Consider the following 21,631-nt stretch of genomic DNA (forward strand, 5'->3'; position numbering starts at 1 on the left):
TAATGTAATTAACACTTACAACCATTTTCATTGCTTGGTTTCTTTTTTTTTTCCTTTTCTGAATTTACTGTTACCAATCTAAAAAGAAATTCTTTTTTTCCTGAATCTCCTCTGTAGATATTGGACCTTTCCGGCTGCCCACAAATTAGCCTGCCTCTTCTTCTCCTGTCCATGCTTCCTTTTTCCTATAGTGTGGACACAATGCTGACAAAGAAGCTTAATCAGCTGCCCCTCAAACTTGAGCGCTTTAATATGGATGTATCTCGGATTCCGTGGGAAACTTTTCCTGTTTTGACTTTTGAAGCAGTGGAAGTGGTGGACGTTTCAAATTGTCCGATGCTACATCTTGAGGCTGCCATTGAGTGCTTTTCCAAGTCATTTCCATCCCTAACAACATTGAAAGCAGCTTATACTTCGAACTTCAGAACAATGAAGTTGTACCAATTGTTACAGAGATGCCCACTACTCTCAAACATCGATCTAACAGTGGAAAGTAATCCTGTGATACCAGCAAAGGTGTCAGTTATATCTTCATTCCCTGTTGTAAAGCTGCAGATATCAACATCTTCCAATGAAGAGACATGCCCTGCTGTACCAACGTTTCATTTTTCTAGGCGGCTCTCAAATATTACAAATCTCATATTGGAGGGTCGAACAGATATTTATGGTATGATATTTGTAGTCTAAAACACCTTCCCACTACCAAAGAAAAGGAAAAGTCTCATTCCGAGAAATCGTTTATTAGTTTCTGGCCCTTAAGATGAAACTTTTCAAAGAGACTAGTATTTTTCCTGCTGTACTTGATTCTTGGTGAAAGGGTATGAGCCTTAAAGCATTTTTTGGTTAAGAAAAGAATGCTAGGGAGGATGCCCCAAAATTAATACTTGATGTCTTTTTTTCCGTTTTGCTATTTAAAATATTACTTGATGTCTCAGATAGCTTATATCCTGAAGGGGAAGGGAGGAACACTACAAAATCATGCAATCTATACCATTGAATAGGGGTGACAAAATGGTTCAAAGAAAATAGTTAACCGCCTATATTATCCATTAAAAATGGGTTGAATAATGAACTATTTAAAAACGGGTCAAATATGGATAAGAACCATATTATCCATTTAGAAAATGGATAACCAATGGGTCTAACTTTTATATTTGTAAAGCCTCAAATTGGGAGTTCCTCAAGTTAAGGAGACTAAGAATTCTCCCAAAAGTGATTATATGTAAGAAGTCATGGATAATATGGGAACCATATTATCCGCCGGTTAACCCGTTTTTTATCCGTATTAAATATGGGCCGGGTCGGATAATTTACCCGTTTTTTCATTACCCGTTTTCAACCCGAACCATATCCGACCCGACCCACATGTTTGCCACTCCTACGGCATTGAACAACCAGACTCAAAAGACTAAAAGAAAAGAACAGTATGAAACAGAACTACTGCTGCTGGTACCCAAAGGATTGATTTATGTTGTGTGGTTCCTTTGCTTTTTCCAAAATTCTAGCTATGTAATGTGAATACTGTTTTTAGCTTTTATGTTGTGTTTTGTAAGTGAGACCACTTCCATTTTCTCATGCATATACATAGTTTGGGGATCTCATCTATATGTAGTCTTGGAATCTCGTCTGTACTCTTCTCAAGCTGTTAGAAAATGCTTATTGCAAATTCAGCTTTCATGTGTACTCTTAATAGTATGATGCTCTCTGCATTGACCTAACATTGCTTCTCTTTGATATTCTCCAGATTCGGATCTCCACAATATTGCAGAGTGCTGCCCTTCCTTGTGTTGTATTAACCTCAATGTGTGTACTTCCATAACGGATTCTGGAATATCCGTTATATTGCTGAAATGTGTTGGCCTACATTCAATCTTCGCTTGTGATACTTTCTTTGCACACAATTGTGTTCTGTCACTTTGTCGCGATATCTCCAGATTTGACGGTGTGGCAATGAAAATGGAAAAGAACACCAATTCATTAGCTTACAAACTTCAAATTCTGCATATAGGAGGCTGCAAAGGTGAGCAATGTTCTGGCTTTTGTTTTCTGCCTCGTGTACTCCATGTTAAAGTTCGTTAACAGAACTAAAGGTTGCATTGTAGAACTTTTGATTTGAAAATATGGTTAGCAGTTACTGCTTTGCATCTTCCAATGTGACTGTTGATAAATTTTAGTTCATTGTGGATACAAGAACTCCTTTTTCCAAAATAAAACTGCGAGCTTGAAATGCTAGTCTTTCTGAAATCACAAAAGTAAGGATTTAGTGGAGGATGCTGCATGTTTTAGTTTCCACCTGAATCTCAGTCGAAAACAATTTAAAACTCAATTAATGTATTGATAACTTAAAAAGTTTTTCTTTTTGAATGATGAGAGTTGAAACTTACATTTGAATCATTGCACCGATGACAAACAAAATTCTTGCTCAAGTGCATTCAAGAGAGCAATTTTTGACTGATGGAATCTCATGTAAGGTGTTAGTTATGTGTGTTCCCACATTGGAATGAGAGTAATATGTACTTTGTAGACTATAGCTATTGTTAGATATGTACATAATGTAGTCTTGTCCCTCATTGGAATAGGAGTAGTTGTAAGACCTCTTAGTATAGCTATAAATAAGGACCTCTTGTATTGTATTGAACACAATATCAATATATCATATTTTCTCAATATATCATATTTTCTCCCGTGCCTTCTCACATGGTATCAGAGCTATCGTGAGAGATTTATCGCTGTGCATAAATTCCAGCGATTCCGGGAAGTGAAATCAGTCACCGGAACCCTTTTTTCCGGCGATTTTTTTCGTTGTTTTGCGTCTGCTTTGCCTCGGTCAGTGTTGTGCAAAATCCAACACTACCACAAGAGTAGTCACTGCCCCGTGACCAAACCCCAGTGAAAATCTCCGGCGGTACTTTAGCTGTCGGAAGAAACTTTTCCGGCGAAGTTCCGACGTCGCATGGGCTACCTTGCGGCCATTTTTTGGCGACGACTCTTCAGGATAGATTGTTCCCCTTGCAATTCCGAGCCTACCCATCCAGGTTACACCAAATTCCGATCACTTTTATATTTTTCTGACGTGAACAGTGATTTCAGAAGTGGACTGCCGGCCATTTTTTGAAAAAGTTCTTCAGAACAGTTGGGTCATCTGGTAATTCGGATCCTACCCCTACTGTTTTTATTTTATTCCGACCACTTTGAATTTTTTCCGGCTGCTACAGTATTTCTGGCGTGAACAGTGTTTTCCACGCAGAACAATGTTAAGTTTCCGGCGCAGAAACAGTGTTTTCTTAACGATTTCTTCAGTTTTCCCAAAGGAGTTACTAATTTCCACTATTTCAAGTTAACCCTACTACTGTTAATTGTAGCGACATAGGAACCGATACTTCGAATAGTCGGATGGTTTCTTTAGCAGATTATTTTGAGTTTCTTCAGTACAAAGCAGGTAACCAGACATCTTCTGAGATAGCTTCCGTTGTTCAAATAGGTAATAACGTGACTTGTGTCTCTCAATCTTCATCCTTTGAGTCTTGGGTCATTGATTCAGGTGCATCGGATCATATTTTAGGTAACAAATCTCTTTTCACTACTATTTCATATTCTCAATCTCTTCCAAGAGTCACAATGGCCAATGAGTCTCAAACCATGGCAACTGCAATAGGTCAAGCAAGCCCAATTCCTCCCTTATCTTTAGATTCAGTTCTTTATGTCCTTAATAGTCCTTTTAATCTCATAGCTGTTAGTCGCCCAGCCAAATCACTTAAATGTGCCGTTTTATTTCTTGATGATCATGTTTTTATACAAGAACGCAGTACAAGGAGGATCATTGGTACTGGGCGTGAATCAAATGAATTTTATTACCTTATCCTTGCTAAATCACATGGACTCACATCTTGTCTTCCATTACCAACTTGTCCTGTTATTGATTCACCAGCTTTATTACATAAACGGTTGGGACATCCCAGTTTGTCAAAACTTCAGAAAATGGTACCTGGTTTATCTCACTTGTCAGCTCTAGAGTTTGAGTCATGTCAGCTCGGTAAGCATACTCGCTCTCATTTCCCTCGACGTATTAATAATCGAGCAGAGTCACCTTTTACTTTAGTCCATTCAGATGTTTGGGGTCCTAGTCGGGTCAGTTCTACATTAGGATTCCGCTACTTTGTCAGTTTCATTGATGACTATTCTCGGTGCACCTGGATATTTTTGATAAAAAATCGATCTGAGTTGTTTTCTATTTTCCAGACCTTTTACGCTGAAATACGCTGAAATTCAAAATCAATTTGGGGTTTCTATTCGCACATTTCGTAGTGATAATGCCCGTGAGTATTTGTCTTCCCCATTTCAGCAGTTTATGAAATCTCATGGGATTATTCATCAAACATCTTGTCCGTACACATCTCAACAAAATGGGGGTAGCTGAAAGAAAGAATAGACATCTTATTGAAACTGCTCAAGCCCTACTCATACAATCTCATGCTCCGTTGCGTTTTTGGGGGATGCAGTTCTTACATCTTGCTATCTTATTAATCGTATGCCATCTTCAGCTATCCAGAACCAAGTTCCATTCTCTGTCATGCTTCCCCACTTACCTTTGTTCTCTCTTCCACCCCGTGTCTTTGGAAGCACTTGTTTTGTCCATAACCTTACTCCAGGAACAGATAAGTTAGCTCCCCGTGCTCTTAGGTAGCTGAAAGAAAGAATAGACATCTTATTGAAACTGCTCAAGCCCTACTCATACAATCTCATGCTCCGTTGCGTTTTTGGGGGATGCAGTTCTTACATCTTGCTATCTTATTAATCGTATGCCATCTTCAGCTATCCAGAACCAAGTTCCATTCTCTGTCATGCTTCCCCACTTACCTTTGTTCTCTCTTCCACCCCGTGTCTTTGGAAGCACTTGTTTTGTCCATAACCTTACTCCAGGAACAGATAAGTTAGCTCCCCATGCTCTTAAGTGCGTATTTCTTGGTTTCTCGAGAACACAAAAGGGGTATCGATGCTATTCTCTTGACCTCCAGCGGTACCTTATGTCCGCTGATGTTACCTTTTTTGAAACCCAATCATACTTCACAGGTCTAGGTAATCACTTAGATATTTCTGAGGTACTACCAGTCTCTTCTTTTGGAGATTCAGTCACTATCTCCCATCCATCTTCCTCTACATCTCCAGCTCCACCATCTATAGCTCCCGTTCCACCATCTATAGCTCCAGTTCCATCACCTATAGTTCCAGTTCCTCCACATAATCCAGTTCAACCTTCTGTAGCTCCGCCACTCTTGACTTATCATCGTCGTCCACATCCAGCATCATGCCCAGGTGATTCACGTCCTGCATCAGGTTCTGCACCTACTGCGGACTTGTCTCCTCTTGGTCAATCAATTGCACTCCGCAAAGGTGTACGGTCCACACTTAATCCTAATCCCCACTATGTTGGTCTAAGTTATCATCGTCTGTCGTCATCTCATTATGCTTTTATATCTTCTTTGTCCATTGTTTCTATTCCTAAGACTACAGGTGAGGCACTATCTCATCCTGGATGGCGACAGGCTATGATTGACGAGATGTCTGCTTTACATGCGAGTGGCACTTAGGAGCTTGTTTCTCTTCGTGCAGGTAAGTCTATTGTTGGTTGTCGTAGGGTTTATGCAGTCAAAGTCGGTCCGGATGGCCATGTTGATCGGCTTAAGGCTCGTCTTGTTGCAAAAGGATATACTCAATTTTTGGGCTTGATTATAATGATACTTTCTCTCCCGTCTGTTCGTCTTTTTTTGTCCATGGCTGCTGCACGTCATTGGCCTCTTTATCAGTTAGACATTAAGAATGCTTCTCCACGGTGATCTTGACGAGGAAGTTTATATGGAGCAACTGCCTGGTTTTGTTGCGCAGGGGAGTTTAGTGGTTGTGTATGCAGATTGCGCAAGTCACTATATGGTTTGAAACAGTCCCCTCGAGCCTGGTTTGGTAAGTTCAACATAATTATTCGGGAGTTCGGCATGACTCGTAGTGAGGCTGATCACTCTGTGTTTTATCGGCATTATACTCCTAATCCGTGTATTTATCTGGTGGTTTATGTTGATATTATTATTACTGGCAAGGATCAGGATGATATTACTAATCTGAAGCAGCATCTCTTTCAGCACATCCAGACTAAGGATTTGGGCAGATTGAAGTATTTTCTAGGTATTGAGGTCGCTCAGTCTAGCTCAGGTGTTGTTATTTCACAGCGGAAGTATGCCTTAGACATTCTTGAGGAGACTGGAATGATGGGTTGCAGACCTATTGACTCTCCTATGGATCCGAACGCTAAGCTTCTGCCTGGACAGGGGGAGCCTCTTAGAGACCCTACGAGATATAAGAGGTTGGTTGGAAAATTGAGTTACCTCACAGTGACTAGACCTAACATTGCTTTTCCGGTGAGTGTTGTAAGTCAGTGTATGGATTTTCCCTATGATAGTCACTGGGATGCAGCTGTTCGTATTCTTCGGTATATAAAGTCAGCTCCAGACAAAGGATTACTATTCGAAGATCGAGGCCACAAGCAAATTGTTGGGTACCCAGATGTTGATTGGGCAGGATCACCTTTTCATAGACGATATACATTTGGATATTGTGTTCTAGTAGGAGGTAATTTTGTCACGACCCAATTCCCGAACCCGAATGTGATGGCGCCTCTCGTGAAGACAAGGCCAGCCAGACCAAACAGAACACCTCTTTTAAACAGTTAAATATCATAAATAGTTCTAAAGCATGATATAATATCCATAATTTGCGGAATTAACGATAACCTCAGTAAGAACCATTCCTACACAGCCCAAACCGCGATGTCACAAGTCATGAGCAACTAAGAAATCCGGATACAAGTCTACTCAACACTAAATTCGATACAATAGTTCTAAAAACATGAAAATGAAAAGATAAGGGAGACACGGGGCTGGGAACGCCAACAACTACCTCGTAGTCTCCGAATCACTGCCTGGACTGGGAGAATCAACACTCAGAAGCGAACTCTGCGATGCCTGAATCTGCACACATGGTGCAGGGAGTAATGTGAGTACTCCGACTCAGTGAGTAACAATTATAAATAACGGCTGAAAGTATGAAAACATGTAAAGGCACAAAGCAATTCCATATCAAGCAGTTAAATCACTTAAAGCAGCAAATCAGTGAAGAAATCAAATGATATCCCTTTTTAAAACAAGTAAAACAGGTAATTTAACAGGTAAATAACAAGTAGAAATCTGCCCCTCGGGCACAGTATCAATCGCTCAGAACAATATCAGCCCCTCGGGCTCAGTATCAATCACTCAGAACAGTATCAGCCCTTCGGGCTCACTCTCAGATCATAATGGGTACCCGCGCTCACTGTGGGTGTGCAGACTCCAGAGGGGCCCCTTACGGCCCAAGCGCTATATCAAGCCACCTCGTGGCATCTTCACTCGGCACTCGACCTCACATCACTCAAGCCACCTCGTGGCATATAAAATATCTCAGGCCCTCGGCCTCATATCACTCAGCATATCCTCACATATGGCCCTCGGCCTCACTCGGTCCAAAAATCATCACAATACCCTTGGGCTTTAGTAAAACAGTAGTTCTCATCCCAAAACATGATGTAGAAATATCATTTAAGTTTCAAATCTGAGTAACAGTGGCTGAGTTTGTAAAATAGTAGATATCAGCAGGACTGAGTTCAAATAATAAGTCAAGCAGTAAGGAAAACAGTGATAAAAATCCTCGAAGGGTACAAATAGTTGGCACGAAGCCCAAATATGGCAATTAGCTTAAATCATGATGATAACAAATAAGTTTCAGTCAAATACGCGGTAAAATCATCAATCGGGACGGACCAAGTCACAATCCCCAGTAGTAAAAGGTCCCACGCTCATCATCCAGCGCGTGTCTCACCTCAATATAGCATTACGATGTGCAAATCCGGGATTTCAAACCTTCAGGACATCATTTACAACCATTACTCACCTCGAACCGGCTAATTCTCTAGCTCGCGACGCCTTTGCCCCTCGAATTGGGCTCCACGCGCGTCGAATCTATCCAAAATCAGAACGAATACGTCACAATATGCTAAGGGAACAGAGCCCAAGCGAAAACATTCGAAAATATCAAAAATCCCAAGATTAGCAAAACCCGAGCCCCGGGCCCACGTCTTGGAATCGGGTAAAATTTAAATTTTCAGAATCCTCACGAGTCTAACCATACCAAAATTATCCAATTCCGATACCATTTGATCCTTCAAATCATCATTTTTTATTTTTGAAAGGTTTCACAATTTTCTTCCCAAATTCCATCCCAAATCATGAATTAAATGATGAATTCAATGATAGATTCATGTACTCTAGCCAAATCTGAGTTAGAATCACTTACCCCGATGAATTTCTTGAAAAACCTTCGAAAAATCGCCAAAATCCGAGCTCTCTAGGTCAAAATATTAAATAAAACCCAAAACCTCGTATTTATAGAGTACCCCTCAGATCTCAGCCTCCGCGGTCCGCACAGAACCACCGCGGTCCGCACTTCATTTTGTGCGGTCCGCGCCGCACATACCGCGGCTACACTTCCTTTTGTGCGGTCCGCGCGGGTGGGTTCTGAGGCCTGCAACCCTTCTGGACCTGCTACAGCTATAATTTTGGCCTAAAACATCCCGTAACCTACCCAGAACTCCCGGAACTTCAAACCAATTGTACCAACACATCCCATGACATCGTTCAAACTTGTTCAAAACCTCGGGACGCTCGCAACAACATCAAATCACTAATTTAACAGGGGATTCAAGCCTAAGAACTCCAAAAACTCTTAAATTATGCTTTCGATCAAAAAGTCTATCAAATCTCGTCCGAATGACCTAAATTTTGCACACACATCCCAAATGACACAGCGAAGCTACTGTCTCTCTCGGAATTCCATTCCGACCCCTATATCAAAATCTCGCCTATCAACCGGAACCGCCAAAATATCAACTTAGCCAATTTAAGCCTAAATCTTCTCTACAACTCCAAAACCCATTCCGATCGCGCTCCTAAGTCACAATCACCTCCCGAAGCTAGCCGAACCATCGGAACTCACTTCCGAGCCTTCTCACACATAAGTCAACATCCGGTTGACTTTTCCAACTTAAGCCTTCTTAAAAGAAACTGTCTCATTTCTTACCAAATCCTCTCCGAACTCGAACTAATCAACCCGATCACATAAAACACGGATAACGAAGCGTAAAGAAGCTAAAATAGGGGAAAACAGAGCGGTAACTCATGAGACGACTGACCGGGTCGTCACATCCTCCCCAACTTAAACAAACGTTCGTCCTCGAACGAGTCAAGAAACATACCTGAAGCCTCAAACAGGTGAGGATATCTGCTCCGCATCTCCCGCTCGGTCTCCCAGGTAGCCTCCTCCACGGGCCGACCTCTCCACTGCACTTTCACTGAAGCTATATTCTTTGACCTCAACTCCCGAACCTGACGACCCAAAATAGCTACTGGCTCCACATCATAGGTCAAATCATCATCCAACTGAACCGTGCTGAAGTCCAAAACATGAGACGGATCCCCAATATACTTCCGGAGCATAGAAATATGAAATACCGGATGCACACTCGACAAGCTGGGTGGCAAAGCAAGCTCATAAAGCCACCTTCCCAATCCTCCGAAGCACCTCAAAAGGCCCAATGAACCGCGGACTCAACTTCCCTTTCTTCTCAACCCTCATAACACCCTTCATGGGCGAAACCTTCAGCAAGACCTTCTCACCGACCATGTAGGACACATCTCGAACCTTCCGGTCCACATAACTCTTCTGACGCGACTGCGCTGTACGAAGCCTCTCCTGAATCACCTTCACCTTCTCTAAGGCATCCTGAACCAAATCTGTCCCCAATAGTCTAGTCTCGCCGGGCTCGAACCAACCAACTGGAGATCTACACCGCCTCCCGTACAAAGCCTCATACGGAGCCATCTGAATACTCGACTGGTAGCTGTTGTTGTAAGCAAACTCTGCAAGCGGTAAAAACTCATCCCATGAACCTCCAAAGTCAATAACATAAGCACGCAACATGTCCTCCAATATCTGAATCGTACGCTCGGACTGTCCGTCCGTCTGAGGATGAAAAGCTGTGCTCAACTCCACCTGAGTACCCAACTCTCGCTGAACAGATTTCCAAAACTGGGAAGTAAACTGAGTACCTCTATCTAAGATGATGGAAACCGGAACACCATGCAACCGAACAATCTCCCGGATATAAATCCCTGCCAACCGCTCTGAAGAATAGGTAGTACACACAGGGATGAAGTGCGCGGACTTGGTCAGCCGATCCATAATCACCCAAATAGCATCAAAATTCTTCAAAGTCCGAGGAAGTCCAACCACAAAGTCCATAGTGATCCTCTCCCATTTCCACTCGGGAATAACCATCTGCTGAAGCAAGCCACCCGGTCTCTAATACTCATATTTTACCTGCTGACAATTGAGACACCGAGCTACAAATCCCACTATATCTTTCTTCATTCTTCTCCACCAATAGTGCTGCCTCAAATCCTGATACATCTTCGCGGCACCCGGATGAATGGAATACTGCGAGCTATGGGCCTTTTCCAGAATCAACTCCCGAAGCCCATCCACATTGGGCACACAAATCCGGCCCTGCATCCTCAACACCCCATCATCACCGATGGTCACATCTCTGGCATCATCATGCTGAACTCTGTCCTTAAGGACAAGCAAATGCGGATCATCATACTGGCGCTCTCTGATACGATCATATAAGGAAGACCGAGAAACCACACATGCCAACACCCGATTGGGCTCCGAAATGTCCAATCTTACGAACCGATTGGCCAAGGCCTGAACATCAACTGCCAGAGGTCTCTCCCCAACTGGAATGTATGCCAAACTCCCATACTCACTGCCTTTCCGCTCAAAGCATCGGCCACCACATTGGCCTTTCCCGGATGGTACAATATGGTGATATCATAATCCTTAAGCAACTCCAACCATCTTCGTTGCCTCAAATTAAGATCCTTTTGCTTGAACAAATGCTGAAGACTACGATGATCAGTGAATACCTCACAAGATACGCGTGCCTCCAAATCTTCAATGCATGAACTATAGCAGCCAACTCCAAATCATGAACGGGGTAGTTCTTCTCATGGGGCTTCAACTGACGAGAAGCATAAGCAATAACTCTACCCTCCTGCATCAATACACAACCAATCCCAACTCTCGAAGCATCACAATACACGGTATATGAACCTGAAGCTGATGGCAAAACCAACATTGGAGCTGTGGTCAAAGCTGTTTTGAGCTTCTGAAAGCTCTCCTCACACTCGTCCGACCTTACAAATGAAACACCCTTCTGAGTCAACTTGGTCAAGGGCGATGCGATAGACGAAAATCCCTGAACAAACCGGCAATAATAGCCGGCCAACCCAAGAAAGCTATGAATTTCTGTGGCTGAGGACGGTCTGGGCCAACTCTGAACTGCCTCTATCTTCTTTTGATCAACCTGAATACCCTCGCTGGACACCACGTGTCCCAAGAAAGCCACTGAACTGAGCCAAAACTCACACTTGGAGAATTTTGCATAAAGCTTCTCCTCCCTCAATTTCTGCAACACAACTCTCAAATGCTCCGCGTGCTCCTCCTGACTACGCGAGTACACCAAAATATCATCAATGAATACAATAACGAACGAATCCAGATAAGGCCGGAACACGCTGTTCATCAAGTGCATGAATGATGCTAGGGCATTGGTTAGCCCGAAAGATATCACAAGGAACTCATAATGACCATATTTGGTCCTGAAGACAGTCTTAAGAATATCTGAATCCCTGATCTTCAACTGGTGATAATCGGAACGGAGATCAATCTTGGAGAACACTCTCGCTTCCTGAAGCTGATCAAATAAATCATCAATGCGAGGCAAAGGATACTTGTTCTTAATTGTTACTTCGTTCAATTGCCTATAATCAATGCACATTCTCATCGTGCCATCCTTCTTCTTCACAAACAAAACCGGTGCACCCCAAGGTGACACACTAGGCCGAATGAACCCCTTATCTAGGAGTTCCTAAAGCTGTTCTTTCAATTCCTTCAACTCTGCTGGTGCCATACGATATGGAGGAATAGAAATGGGCTGAGTGCCCGGCTCTAGGTCAATACCAAAATCAATATCCCTGTCCGGTGGCATGCCCGACAGGTCTGCAGGAAACACATCGGGAAAATCCCTCACAACTGGGACAGAATCGATATTAGGAGTCTCAGCTCCAACATCCCCCACAAACGCTAGATATGAAAGACAACCCTTCCTAACCATACGTTGGGCCTTCAAGAAAGATATCACTCTACTAGGAACATAATCAGTCACACCACGCCACTCGATCCGCGGTACACCCGGCATAGCCAAAGTGACTGTCTTAGCATGACAGTCTAGAATAGCACGACACGGAGATAGCCAATCCATGCCCAAAATGACGTCAAAATCCACCATGCTCAATAGCAATAGATCTACTCGGGTCTCCAGACCCCCAATAGTCACCACACATGACCGGTACACATGGTCTACAACAACAATATCGCCTACCGGGGTAGATACATGAACAGGTAAAGCAAGAAACTCACGGGGCGTACCCAAATAACGAGCAAAGTATGATGACACATAGGAAAAGGTGAAATCGGGATCAAATAATACAGAGGCATCTCTGTAGCAGACTGAAACAATACCTGTAATGATAGCATTTGGCCTACCTGGAAGTGCATAGAAACGGGCCTGATCGCCCCCGGATTGACCTCCCCCTCTGGGGCGATCCCTGGCTGCCTGACCTCCATCCCTAGCTGGCTGGGCGGGTGGTGAGGTAACTGGAGCAGAAGTCGAGGGCTGACCCCTCTGCTGAGATGAACTAGCAATACGACGAGGACACTGCCTCCACACATGTCCAAACTCTCCACACTCAAAACAGCTCCCAGGTGCCGGAGAAGGGGACTGAAGGGAACCCCTCGCGCCGGAGTGACTAGCTGATGCACTCGGCATAGAAGAACCTTGAGCTGACGGGGCACGAGATGAACTCTGAGCTGGGAGGGCACTAAGTGATGACTGGCCCTGCTGAGTACCGTGATAACCATGACCCGTAGATGCCCCACGATAACCTGGGCGGGCTGACTGAGCAGGCCTGAAAGAACGACCTCTACCATGCTGGAACTGGCCCCTCGAAGGAGCACCACTGTAACTGCCAGATCCTCTTGGCCTCTTGGCCTCCCTCTCCTCCCGATCCTGACGGCGAACCGTCTCAATCTCGCGAGCAATATCAACCACCTCCTCGAACGTAGCACCGAACACTCTCTCTCTTAGTCATCAGAATACGGAGATGGTAGTTAAGGCCATCAACAAATCTCCTGATCCTCTCACGATCTGTCGGGACCATCCAAACGGCATGACGAGCCAACTCAGAAAACCTCGACTCATACTGTGACACAGTCATATCTCCCTGTCGCAACCACTCAAACTGCCTACGCAGCTCCTCTCTGCGAGACCGCGGTACATACTTCTCCAAGAAGAGAGTGGAGAACTCATGCCAAGTAAGGGGCGCTGCTCCAACCGGCCTACGCCTCTCATACGCCTCCCACCATGTGAAGGCAGCCCCAGTAAATTGAAAGGTGGTAAATGCCACACCACTAGTCTCAAGAATCCCTGCTGTACGGAGCATCCGCTAACACTTATCAAGAAAACCCTGGGCATCCTCACCCTCAGCACCACTGAATGACGGAGGCTGGAGTCTACCAAACCTCTCAAGACGACGCTGCTTATCATCCGGCATAACTGACACAACAAACTCTTGAGCTGGTGCAACCGGCTGAGCTGGAGGTGCCCCCAGTGTCTGTAGTCCCTGCGCTACCTGCTCAGGTGTGCGAGCAGCGGGGGTCTGATTGCCTCCCCCGGCCCGTGAAGTAGCTGCTGCTGTAGTGGCTGAAACTGCCTGAGCCAAGCCAGTGCAAACTGATAAGATCTGTGCCAAGGCCTCCTGAAGACCCGGAATCACGATGGGCACAGCTGGTGCCTGAACTGGTGCTGCTGGAGCATCCATAGCTAGAGCCTGATCCGGAGCTAGGGCAGCTGGTGGATCTACAAGTGCTGCCCTCACTGCTCTGCCTCTGCCACGACCACGACCGCGTCCACGGCCTCTGGTGGCCTCAGTGGGTGGCACTGGTGGTCGTCCACCTCGTCCGGTAGCTCGCGTCCTCACCATCTGTGAGAGAATGGAATAACAGAAGTTTAGTACTCGGACCAACAAGTTCGCACGATAAGAATTTCAAGAATATGAAGTTTTTCCTAAGGTTCTGCAGCCTCTCGAGGATAAATACAGACGTCTCCGTACCGATCCGCGAGACTTTACTAAACCTGCTTATGACTCGTGAGACCTAAGTAACCTAGGCTCTGATACCAACTTGTCATGACCAAATTCCCTAACCCGGTCGTGATGGTGCCTCACGTGAAGACAAGGTCAGCCAGACCAAACAGAACACCTCTTTTAAACAGTTAAATATCATAAATAGTTCTAAAGCATGATATAATATCCATAATTTGCGGAATTAACGATAACCTCAGTAAGAACCATTCCGACACAGCCCAAATCGGGGTGTCACAAGTCATGAGCAACTAAGAAATCCGGATACAAGTCTACTGAACACTAAATCCGATACAATAGTTCTAAAAACATGAAAATGATAAGATAAGGGAGGCACGGAGCTGCGAACGCCAACAGCTACCTCGTAGTCTCCGAATCACTGCCTGGACTGGGAGAATCAGCACTCAGGAGCGGACTCTGCAATGCCTGAATCTGCACACATGGTGCAAGGAGTAATGTGAGTACTCCGACTCAGTGAGTAACAATTATAAATAATGGTTGAAAGTATGAAAACACGTAAAGACATAAAGCAATTCCATATCAAGCAGTAAAATCACTTAAAGCAGCAAATCAGTGAAGAAATCAAATGATATCCCTTTTTAAAACAAGTAAAACAGGTAAATAACAAGTAGAAATCCGCCCCTCGGGCACAGTATCAATCGCTCAGAACAGTATCAGCCCCTCGGGCTTAGTATCAATCACTCAGAATAGTATCAGCCCCTCGGGCTCACTCTCAGATCATAATGGGTACCCGCGCTCACTGTGGGTGTGCAGACTCCGGAAGGGCCCCTTACGACCAAGCGCTATATCAAACCACCTCGTGGCATCATCACTCTGCACTCGGTCTCACATCACTCAAGCCACCTCGTGGCATATAAAGTATCTCAGGCCCTCGGCCTCATATCACTCAGCATATCCTCACATATGGCCCTCGGTCTCACTCAGTCCAAAAATCATCACAATACCCTTGGGCATTAGTAAAACAGTAGTTCTCAGCCCAAAATATGATGTAGAAATATCATTTAAGTTTCAAATCTGAGTAAAAGTGGCCGAGTTTGTAAAACAGTAGATATCAACAGGACTGAGTTCAAATAATAAGTCAAGCAGTGAGGAAAACAGTGATAAAAATCCCCGAAGGGTACAAATAGTTGGCACGAAGCCCAAATATGGCAATTAGCTCAAATCATGATGATAACAAATAAATTTCAGTCAAATACGCGGTAAAATCATCAATCGGGACGGACCAAGTCACAATCCCCAGTAGTAAAAGGTCCCACGCTCATCATCCAGCGTGTGTCTCACCTCAATATAGCACTACGATGTGCAAATCCGGGGTTTCAAACCCTCAGGACATCATTTACAACCATTACTCACCTCGAACCGGCTAATTCTCTAGCTCGCGACGCCTTTGCCCCTCGAATTGGGCTCCACGCGCGTCGAATCTATCCAAAATCAGAACGAATACGTCACAATATGCTAAGGGAACAAAACCCAAGCGAAAATATTCGAAAATATCAAAAATCCCAAGATTAGCAAAACCCGAGCCCCGGGCCCACGTCTCGGAATCGGGTAAAATTTAAATTTTCAGAATCCTCACGAGTCTAACCATACCAAAATTATCCAATTCCGATACCATTTGATCCTTCAAATCATCATTTTATATTTTTGAAAGGTTTCACAATTTTCTTCCCAAATTCCATCCCAAATCATGAATTAAATGATGAATTCAATGATAGATTCATGTACTCTAGCCAAATCTGAGTTAGAATCACTTACCCCGATGAATTTATTGAAAAACCTTCGAAAAATCGCCAAAATCCGAGCTCTCTAGGTCAAAATATTAAATAAAACCCAAAACCTCGTATTTATAGAGTACCCCTCAGATCTCAGCCTCCGCGGTCCGCACAGAACCACCGCGGTCCGCACTTCATTTTGTGCGGTCCGCGCCGCACATACCGCGGCTACACTTCCTTTTGTGCGGTCCGCGCGGGTGGGTTCTGAGGCCTGCAACCCTTCTGGACCTGCTACAGCTATGATTTTGGCCTAAAACATCCCGTAACCTACCCGGAACTCCCGGAACTTCAAACCAATTGTACCAACACATCCCATGACATCGTTCAAACTTGTTCAAAACCTCAGGACGCTCACAACAACATCAAATCACTAATTCAACAGGGCATTCAAGCCTAAAAACTCCAAGAACTCTTAAATTATGCTTTCGATCAAAAAGTCTATCAAATCTCGTCCGAATGACCTAAAATTTTGCACACACATCCTAAATGACACAATGAAGCTACTGTCACTCTCGGAATTCCATTCCGACCTTTATATCAAAATCTCGCCTATCAACCGGAACCGCCAAAATATCAACTTCGCCAATTTAAGCCTAAATCTTCTCTACAACTCCAAAACCCATTCCGATCGCGCTCCTAAGTCACAAATCACCTCCCGAAGCTAACCGAACCATCAGAACTCACTTCCGAGCCTTCTAACACATAAGTCAACATCCGGTTGACTTTTCCAACTTAAGCCTTAAAAGAAACTAAGTGTCTCATTTCTTACCAAATCCTCTCCGAACTCGAACTAATCAACCCGATCACATAAGACACGAATAACGAAGCGTAAAGAAGCTAAAATAGGGGAAAACGGAGCGGTAACTCATGAGACGACTGGCCGGGTCGTCACAAATTTGGTCTCGTGGAAGAGCAAGAAACAGAATGTAGTTGCTCGATCTAGTGCCGAAGCCGAATATTGGGCCATGGCTGTGCCAACGTGTGAGTTAGTTTGGGTCAAGCAGTTGCTCAAGGAGTTAAAGTTCGGAGATATAGCTGGATGGAACTAGTGTGTGATAACCAAGCTGCTCTTCATATTGCGTCAAATCCGGTGTTCCATGAGAGGACTAAACACATTGAGATCGACTGTCACTTTGTCAAAGAAAAAATACTTTCAGGAGATATTGTTACAAAGTTTGTAAAGTCGAATGATCAACTAGCAGATATTTTCACTAAGTCTCTTACTGGTTCTCGTATTAGTTACATGTGTAACAAGCTCGGTACATATGATGTGTATGCACCGGCTTGAGGGGAGTGTTAGATATGTACATAATGTAGTCTTATCCCACATTGGAATAAGAGTAGTAGTAAGACCTCTTAGTATAGCTATAAATAAGGGCCTCTTGTATTGTATTGAACACAATATCAATATATCATATTTTCTCCCGTGCCTTCTCACAGCTATAAATAGGACCTCTTGTATTATATTGAGTAACTAATATCAATAATAATATTTTCTCCCATGCTTTCTCACATGGTATCAGAGCAATCGTGAGAGATTTATTATGCATAAATTCTAGCGACTCCGGGAAGAGAAATCAGTCAACCGGAAGTCTTTTCCCGGCAAACACATGTTTGCCGCCGTAAAAAAGCCATTTTTTGTCAGTATTGTGCAAAAACTAACACCACCACAAAGTAGATCGGCCTCTGGCGACCAATCCATAAAAATATCTTCATTAGAAGACGTCACGCGTCGGCGCGCGGGGCCCTTTCGAACCACTTTTTGTAAAAACAATTCTTTGGGACAAATTGTTCGCAAGGGAATTTCGAGCCTACCCATCCATGTTACACCAAATTCCAACTACTTTTATATTTTTCCGGCGTGAACACTGATTTCAGAAGGGTTTCTATTTTTCCGGCGTGAAATTATAATGTCATTCGTATCAAAAGCCTTTGACTCACAATCTGTTAGATCCAATTCATTGAATCCAACCCAGATGGTTTCTTTTGAGTTCCTTCATTACAAAACATGTAAACATTGTAAACAGACATCTTCAGAGATTGCTTCTGTTGTTCAAACAGGTAGTAGCGTGAGTTGTGTCTCCCAATCTTCAACCTCCGAGTCGTGGGTCATTGATTCAGGTGCATCGGATCATATTTTTGGTAACAAATCCCTTTTCACTACTATTTTGTATTCTCAATCTCTTCCAAGAGTCACAGTGGCCAATGAGTCTTAAACTATAGCAACCGCAATAGGTCAAGCAAGCCCACTTCCCTCCTTACCTTTAGATCCAGTCCTTTATGTTCCCAATAGTCCTTTTAATCTTATAGTTGTTAGTCGCTGAGCCAAATCACTTAAATGCACTGTTTTATTTCTTGATGACCATGTTTTTATACAGGAACGCAGTACGGGGCGGATCATTGGTACCGGGCGTGAATCAAACAGACTTTATTACCTTATCCTTGCTATATCACATGGACTCACATTTTGTCTTCCTTCAATAACTTGTCCTGTTACTAATTGACCAGATTTATTACATAAACAGTTGGGACATCCCAGTTTGTCAAAACTTCAGAAAATGGTACCTGGTTTATCTCACTTGTTAGCTCTAGAGTGTGAGTCTTATCAGCTCGGTAAGCATACTCGCTCTCATTTCCCTCGACGCCTTGATAATCGAGCAGAGTCACCTTTTACTTTAGTCCGTTCAGATGTTTGGGATCCTAGTCGGGTCAGTTCCACCTTGGGATTCTGCTATTTTGTCGGTTTCATTGATGATTATTCCACGTGCACTTGGAATTCAGACCTTCCACGCTGAAATTCAAAATCAATTTGGGATTTCTATTCTCACATTTCGTAGTGATAAAGCCCGAGAGTATTTGTCTTCCCCATTTCAGCAGTTTATGAAATCTGTTAGCGGAAACGTAAAAGAAAGAACACAAGATTTAACGTGGTTCGGATCAAAATAATCCTACGTCCACCAGAGAACAATTGTCCTTTTAATATTAACAAAGGAAGGGGAGATTTCCCAATTACACTTAAGAGAATTTCTCTCTTAACTCTCTACTCACTACAATGTATTGTATTATTTTGGGATGATTTCTACAAGTGAAGGAGTGCATCTATTTATAGAGGTAAAGACCTCCTCTTGATGTCATTGCTGACATCAAACTACCTCCTCTTGATGTCATGGGTGACATCAAAGGAGGAAGCTTCCTCCTAGCATCCACACCAACTCTTTCCACCAACTCTTCCAATTGGCATGCCATTGTTGACTAAACATAAACCAACATTTTCAGCATGCCATTGTTAACTAAACATAAACCAACATTTTCAATCTCCACCTTGGTTTGCGTTTCGAGCGTGTGAACAACTCTGGCCAAAACTTCTAAGCTTACTGGGCAACCCCGTTGTAAGAAACAAGAAGAATCAAACCATTGTTGAACATGCCACCTCCACCTAGCAACTGTTCTCTTCGGAGTTGCATCAGTTGATGCACACCCCCGCCAAGTCCTTGCAGTGTGCAAACTTAGCGAGCGGGACTATCTTGGTCAACATGTCTGCAGCATTATCATCTGTGATAACCTTCACGACCTTGATAGTTCCCTCATCAATAACATCTCGAATAAAATGAAATCTGACATCAATGTGTTTAGTGCGCTCATGAAATCTCTGATTTTTCATTAGATGAATAGCACTCTGACTATCACATCTAAGAGTTGATTCCAGCTGAACCAAACTCAATTCCGCTACTAAACTTTTCAACCAGATAGCTTCCTTTACCGCCTCCGCTGCTGCCATGTATTCTGCTTCTGTCGTAGACAAAGCGACAATCGACTGCAAAGTCGACTTCCAACTGACGGCACTGCCAACGAGGGTAAAGATGTATCCAGTTGTGGACCTTCTTCTGTCAAGATCTCCTGCATAGTCAGAATCCACATAACCGAGAATTGAAATACCTGTACCACTTTTTCGAAAGGTAAGACCAACACCAGAAGCTCCTTTGAAATATCTCAATATCCACTTGACAGCTTCCCAATGCCTCTTTCCTGGGTTGGACATGTATCTACTTACCACACTTACAGATTGAGCAATATCTGGACGTGTGCATACCATAGCATACATAATACTACCAACTGCACTGGCATAAGGAATCTTTGACATATGCTCCACCTCATCCTCGGACTGAGGCATTTGTGACTCTGAAAGTTTAAAATGAGGAGCTAATGGTGTACTTACAGGCTTGCACGTTTGCATATTGAATCTCTCGAGAACCCTTTCAATATACCTCTTCTGAGAAAGATGTACAACATCGTCTTCTCTTGAAATCTCCATACCAAGGATTTTCTTTGCATCTCCTAAATCCTTCATGTCAAATTCCTTACTCAATAGTTTCTTCAAAGCATTTATCTCTGTAATGTTGTTAGCAGCAATAAGCATATCATCAACATACAACAATAAATAAATCATTGAGTTACCAGACATCTTCTTGTGATACACACAACTATCAAATGCACTCCTTGAGAATTCATGTGTAGTCATGAATGCATCAAACCTCTTGTACCACTGTCTAGGGGATTGCTTCAAACCATACAAAGACTTCTTTAGTTGGCATACGTGATCTTCTTTTCCCTCAGCTAGGAAACCTTCAGGTTGATCCATATAGATTGTCTCTTCTAGATCACCGTGTAAGAAAGCAGTTTTGACATCAAGCTGTTGAAGCTCCAAGTCAAATTGTGCAACCAATGCTAGTAGCACGCGAATTGAGCTATGCTTCACGACCGGAGAGAAAATCTCATTGTAGTCAATTCCCTCCTTTTGGCTGAAACCTTTTGCAACCAATCTCGCCTTGAACCTAACATCTTCCACTTCAGAAATTCCCTCTTTCTTTCGGTAGACCCACTTGCATCCAACTGTCCTCTTCCCCTTTTGTCTTTTCACTAAGACCCATGTCTGATTCTTGTGAAGAGACTCCATCTCTTCAGTCATGGCTAACCGCCATTGTGCGGCATCCTTGCAAGAAGTTGCTTCAATATACGAGGAGGGCTCCAGATCTTTAATCTCTTCTTGTGCAGCTACGAACGCATATGCAATCAAGTTTGCTTGATTTATAAGGCGTTCCGGTTCTCGTGTTTGCCTCTTCTCCCTCCCCTTCGCAATTGTGTATGGTTCATTGACAGCAAGTTCTTCAACGCCTACATCTTCTGACTCATCTTTAACCTGAGTCTCTTGATCCTTTTCCTTGGCAAGCTCCACCGGAAGCTCCACCTGCTCGTTGTTCTTGTTTCCTGAAAACTCCACGGAAACTTTACGGGGATCAAGTATAGAGGATTCATCGAAGGTGACATCTCTACTAACTATAAATTTGAGTAAAGACAAACACCAAAGTTTGTACCCTTTTACTCCATCCACATACCCTACGAATATGGCCTTCTTAGCCCTTGGTTCAAGCTTTCCTT

The 21,631-nt window shown here is 43.5% G+C and overlaps 1 protein-coding gene across 3 annotated transcripts in view; it reads left to right on the forward strand.

Moving 5' to 3' along the window:
- LOC104217368 (BTB/POZ domain-containing protein FBL11) overlaps positions 1 to 21,631 on the forward strand; it is a 55,456-nt gene that overhangs the window by 12,978 nt on the left and 20,847 nt on the right. For all 3 annotated transcript variants that reach the window (XM_070165074.1, XM_070165073.1, XM_070165072.1), the window contains 2 exons: positions 118 to 667; positions 1,745 to 2,020. In XM_070165074.1, coding sequence (XP_070021175.1) covers positions 118 to 667; positions 1,745 to 2,020 — 826 coding nt within the window. The remainder of the gene's footprint in view (positions 1 to 117; positions 668 to 1,744; positions 2,021 to 21,631) is intronic.

The sequence above is a fragment of the Nicotiana sylvestris genome, chromosome 12 (genome assembly GCF_000393655.2).
Source record: "Nicotiana sylvestris chromosome 12, ASM39365v2, whole genome shotgun sequence".
Taxonomy (NCBI): Eukaryota; Viridiplantae; Streptophyta; class Magnoliopsida; order Solanales; family Solanaceae; genus Nicotiana; species Nicotiana sylvestris.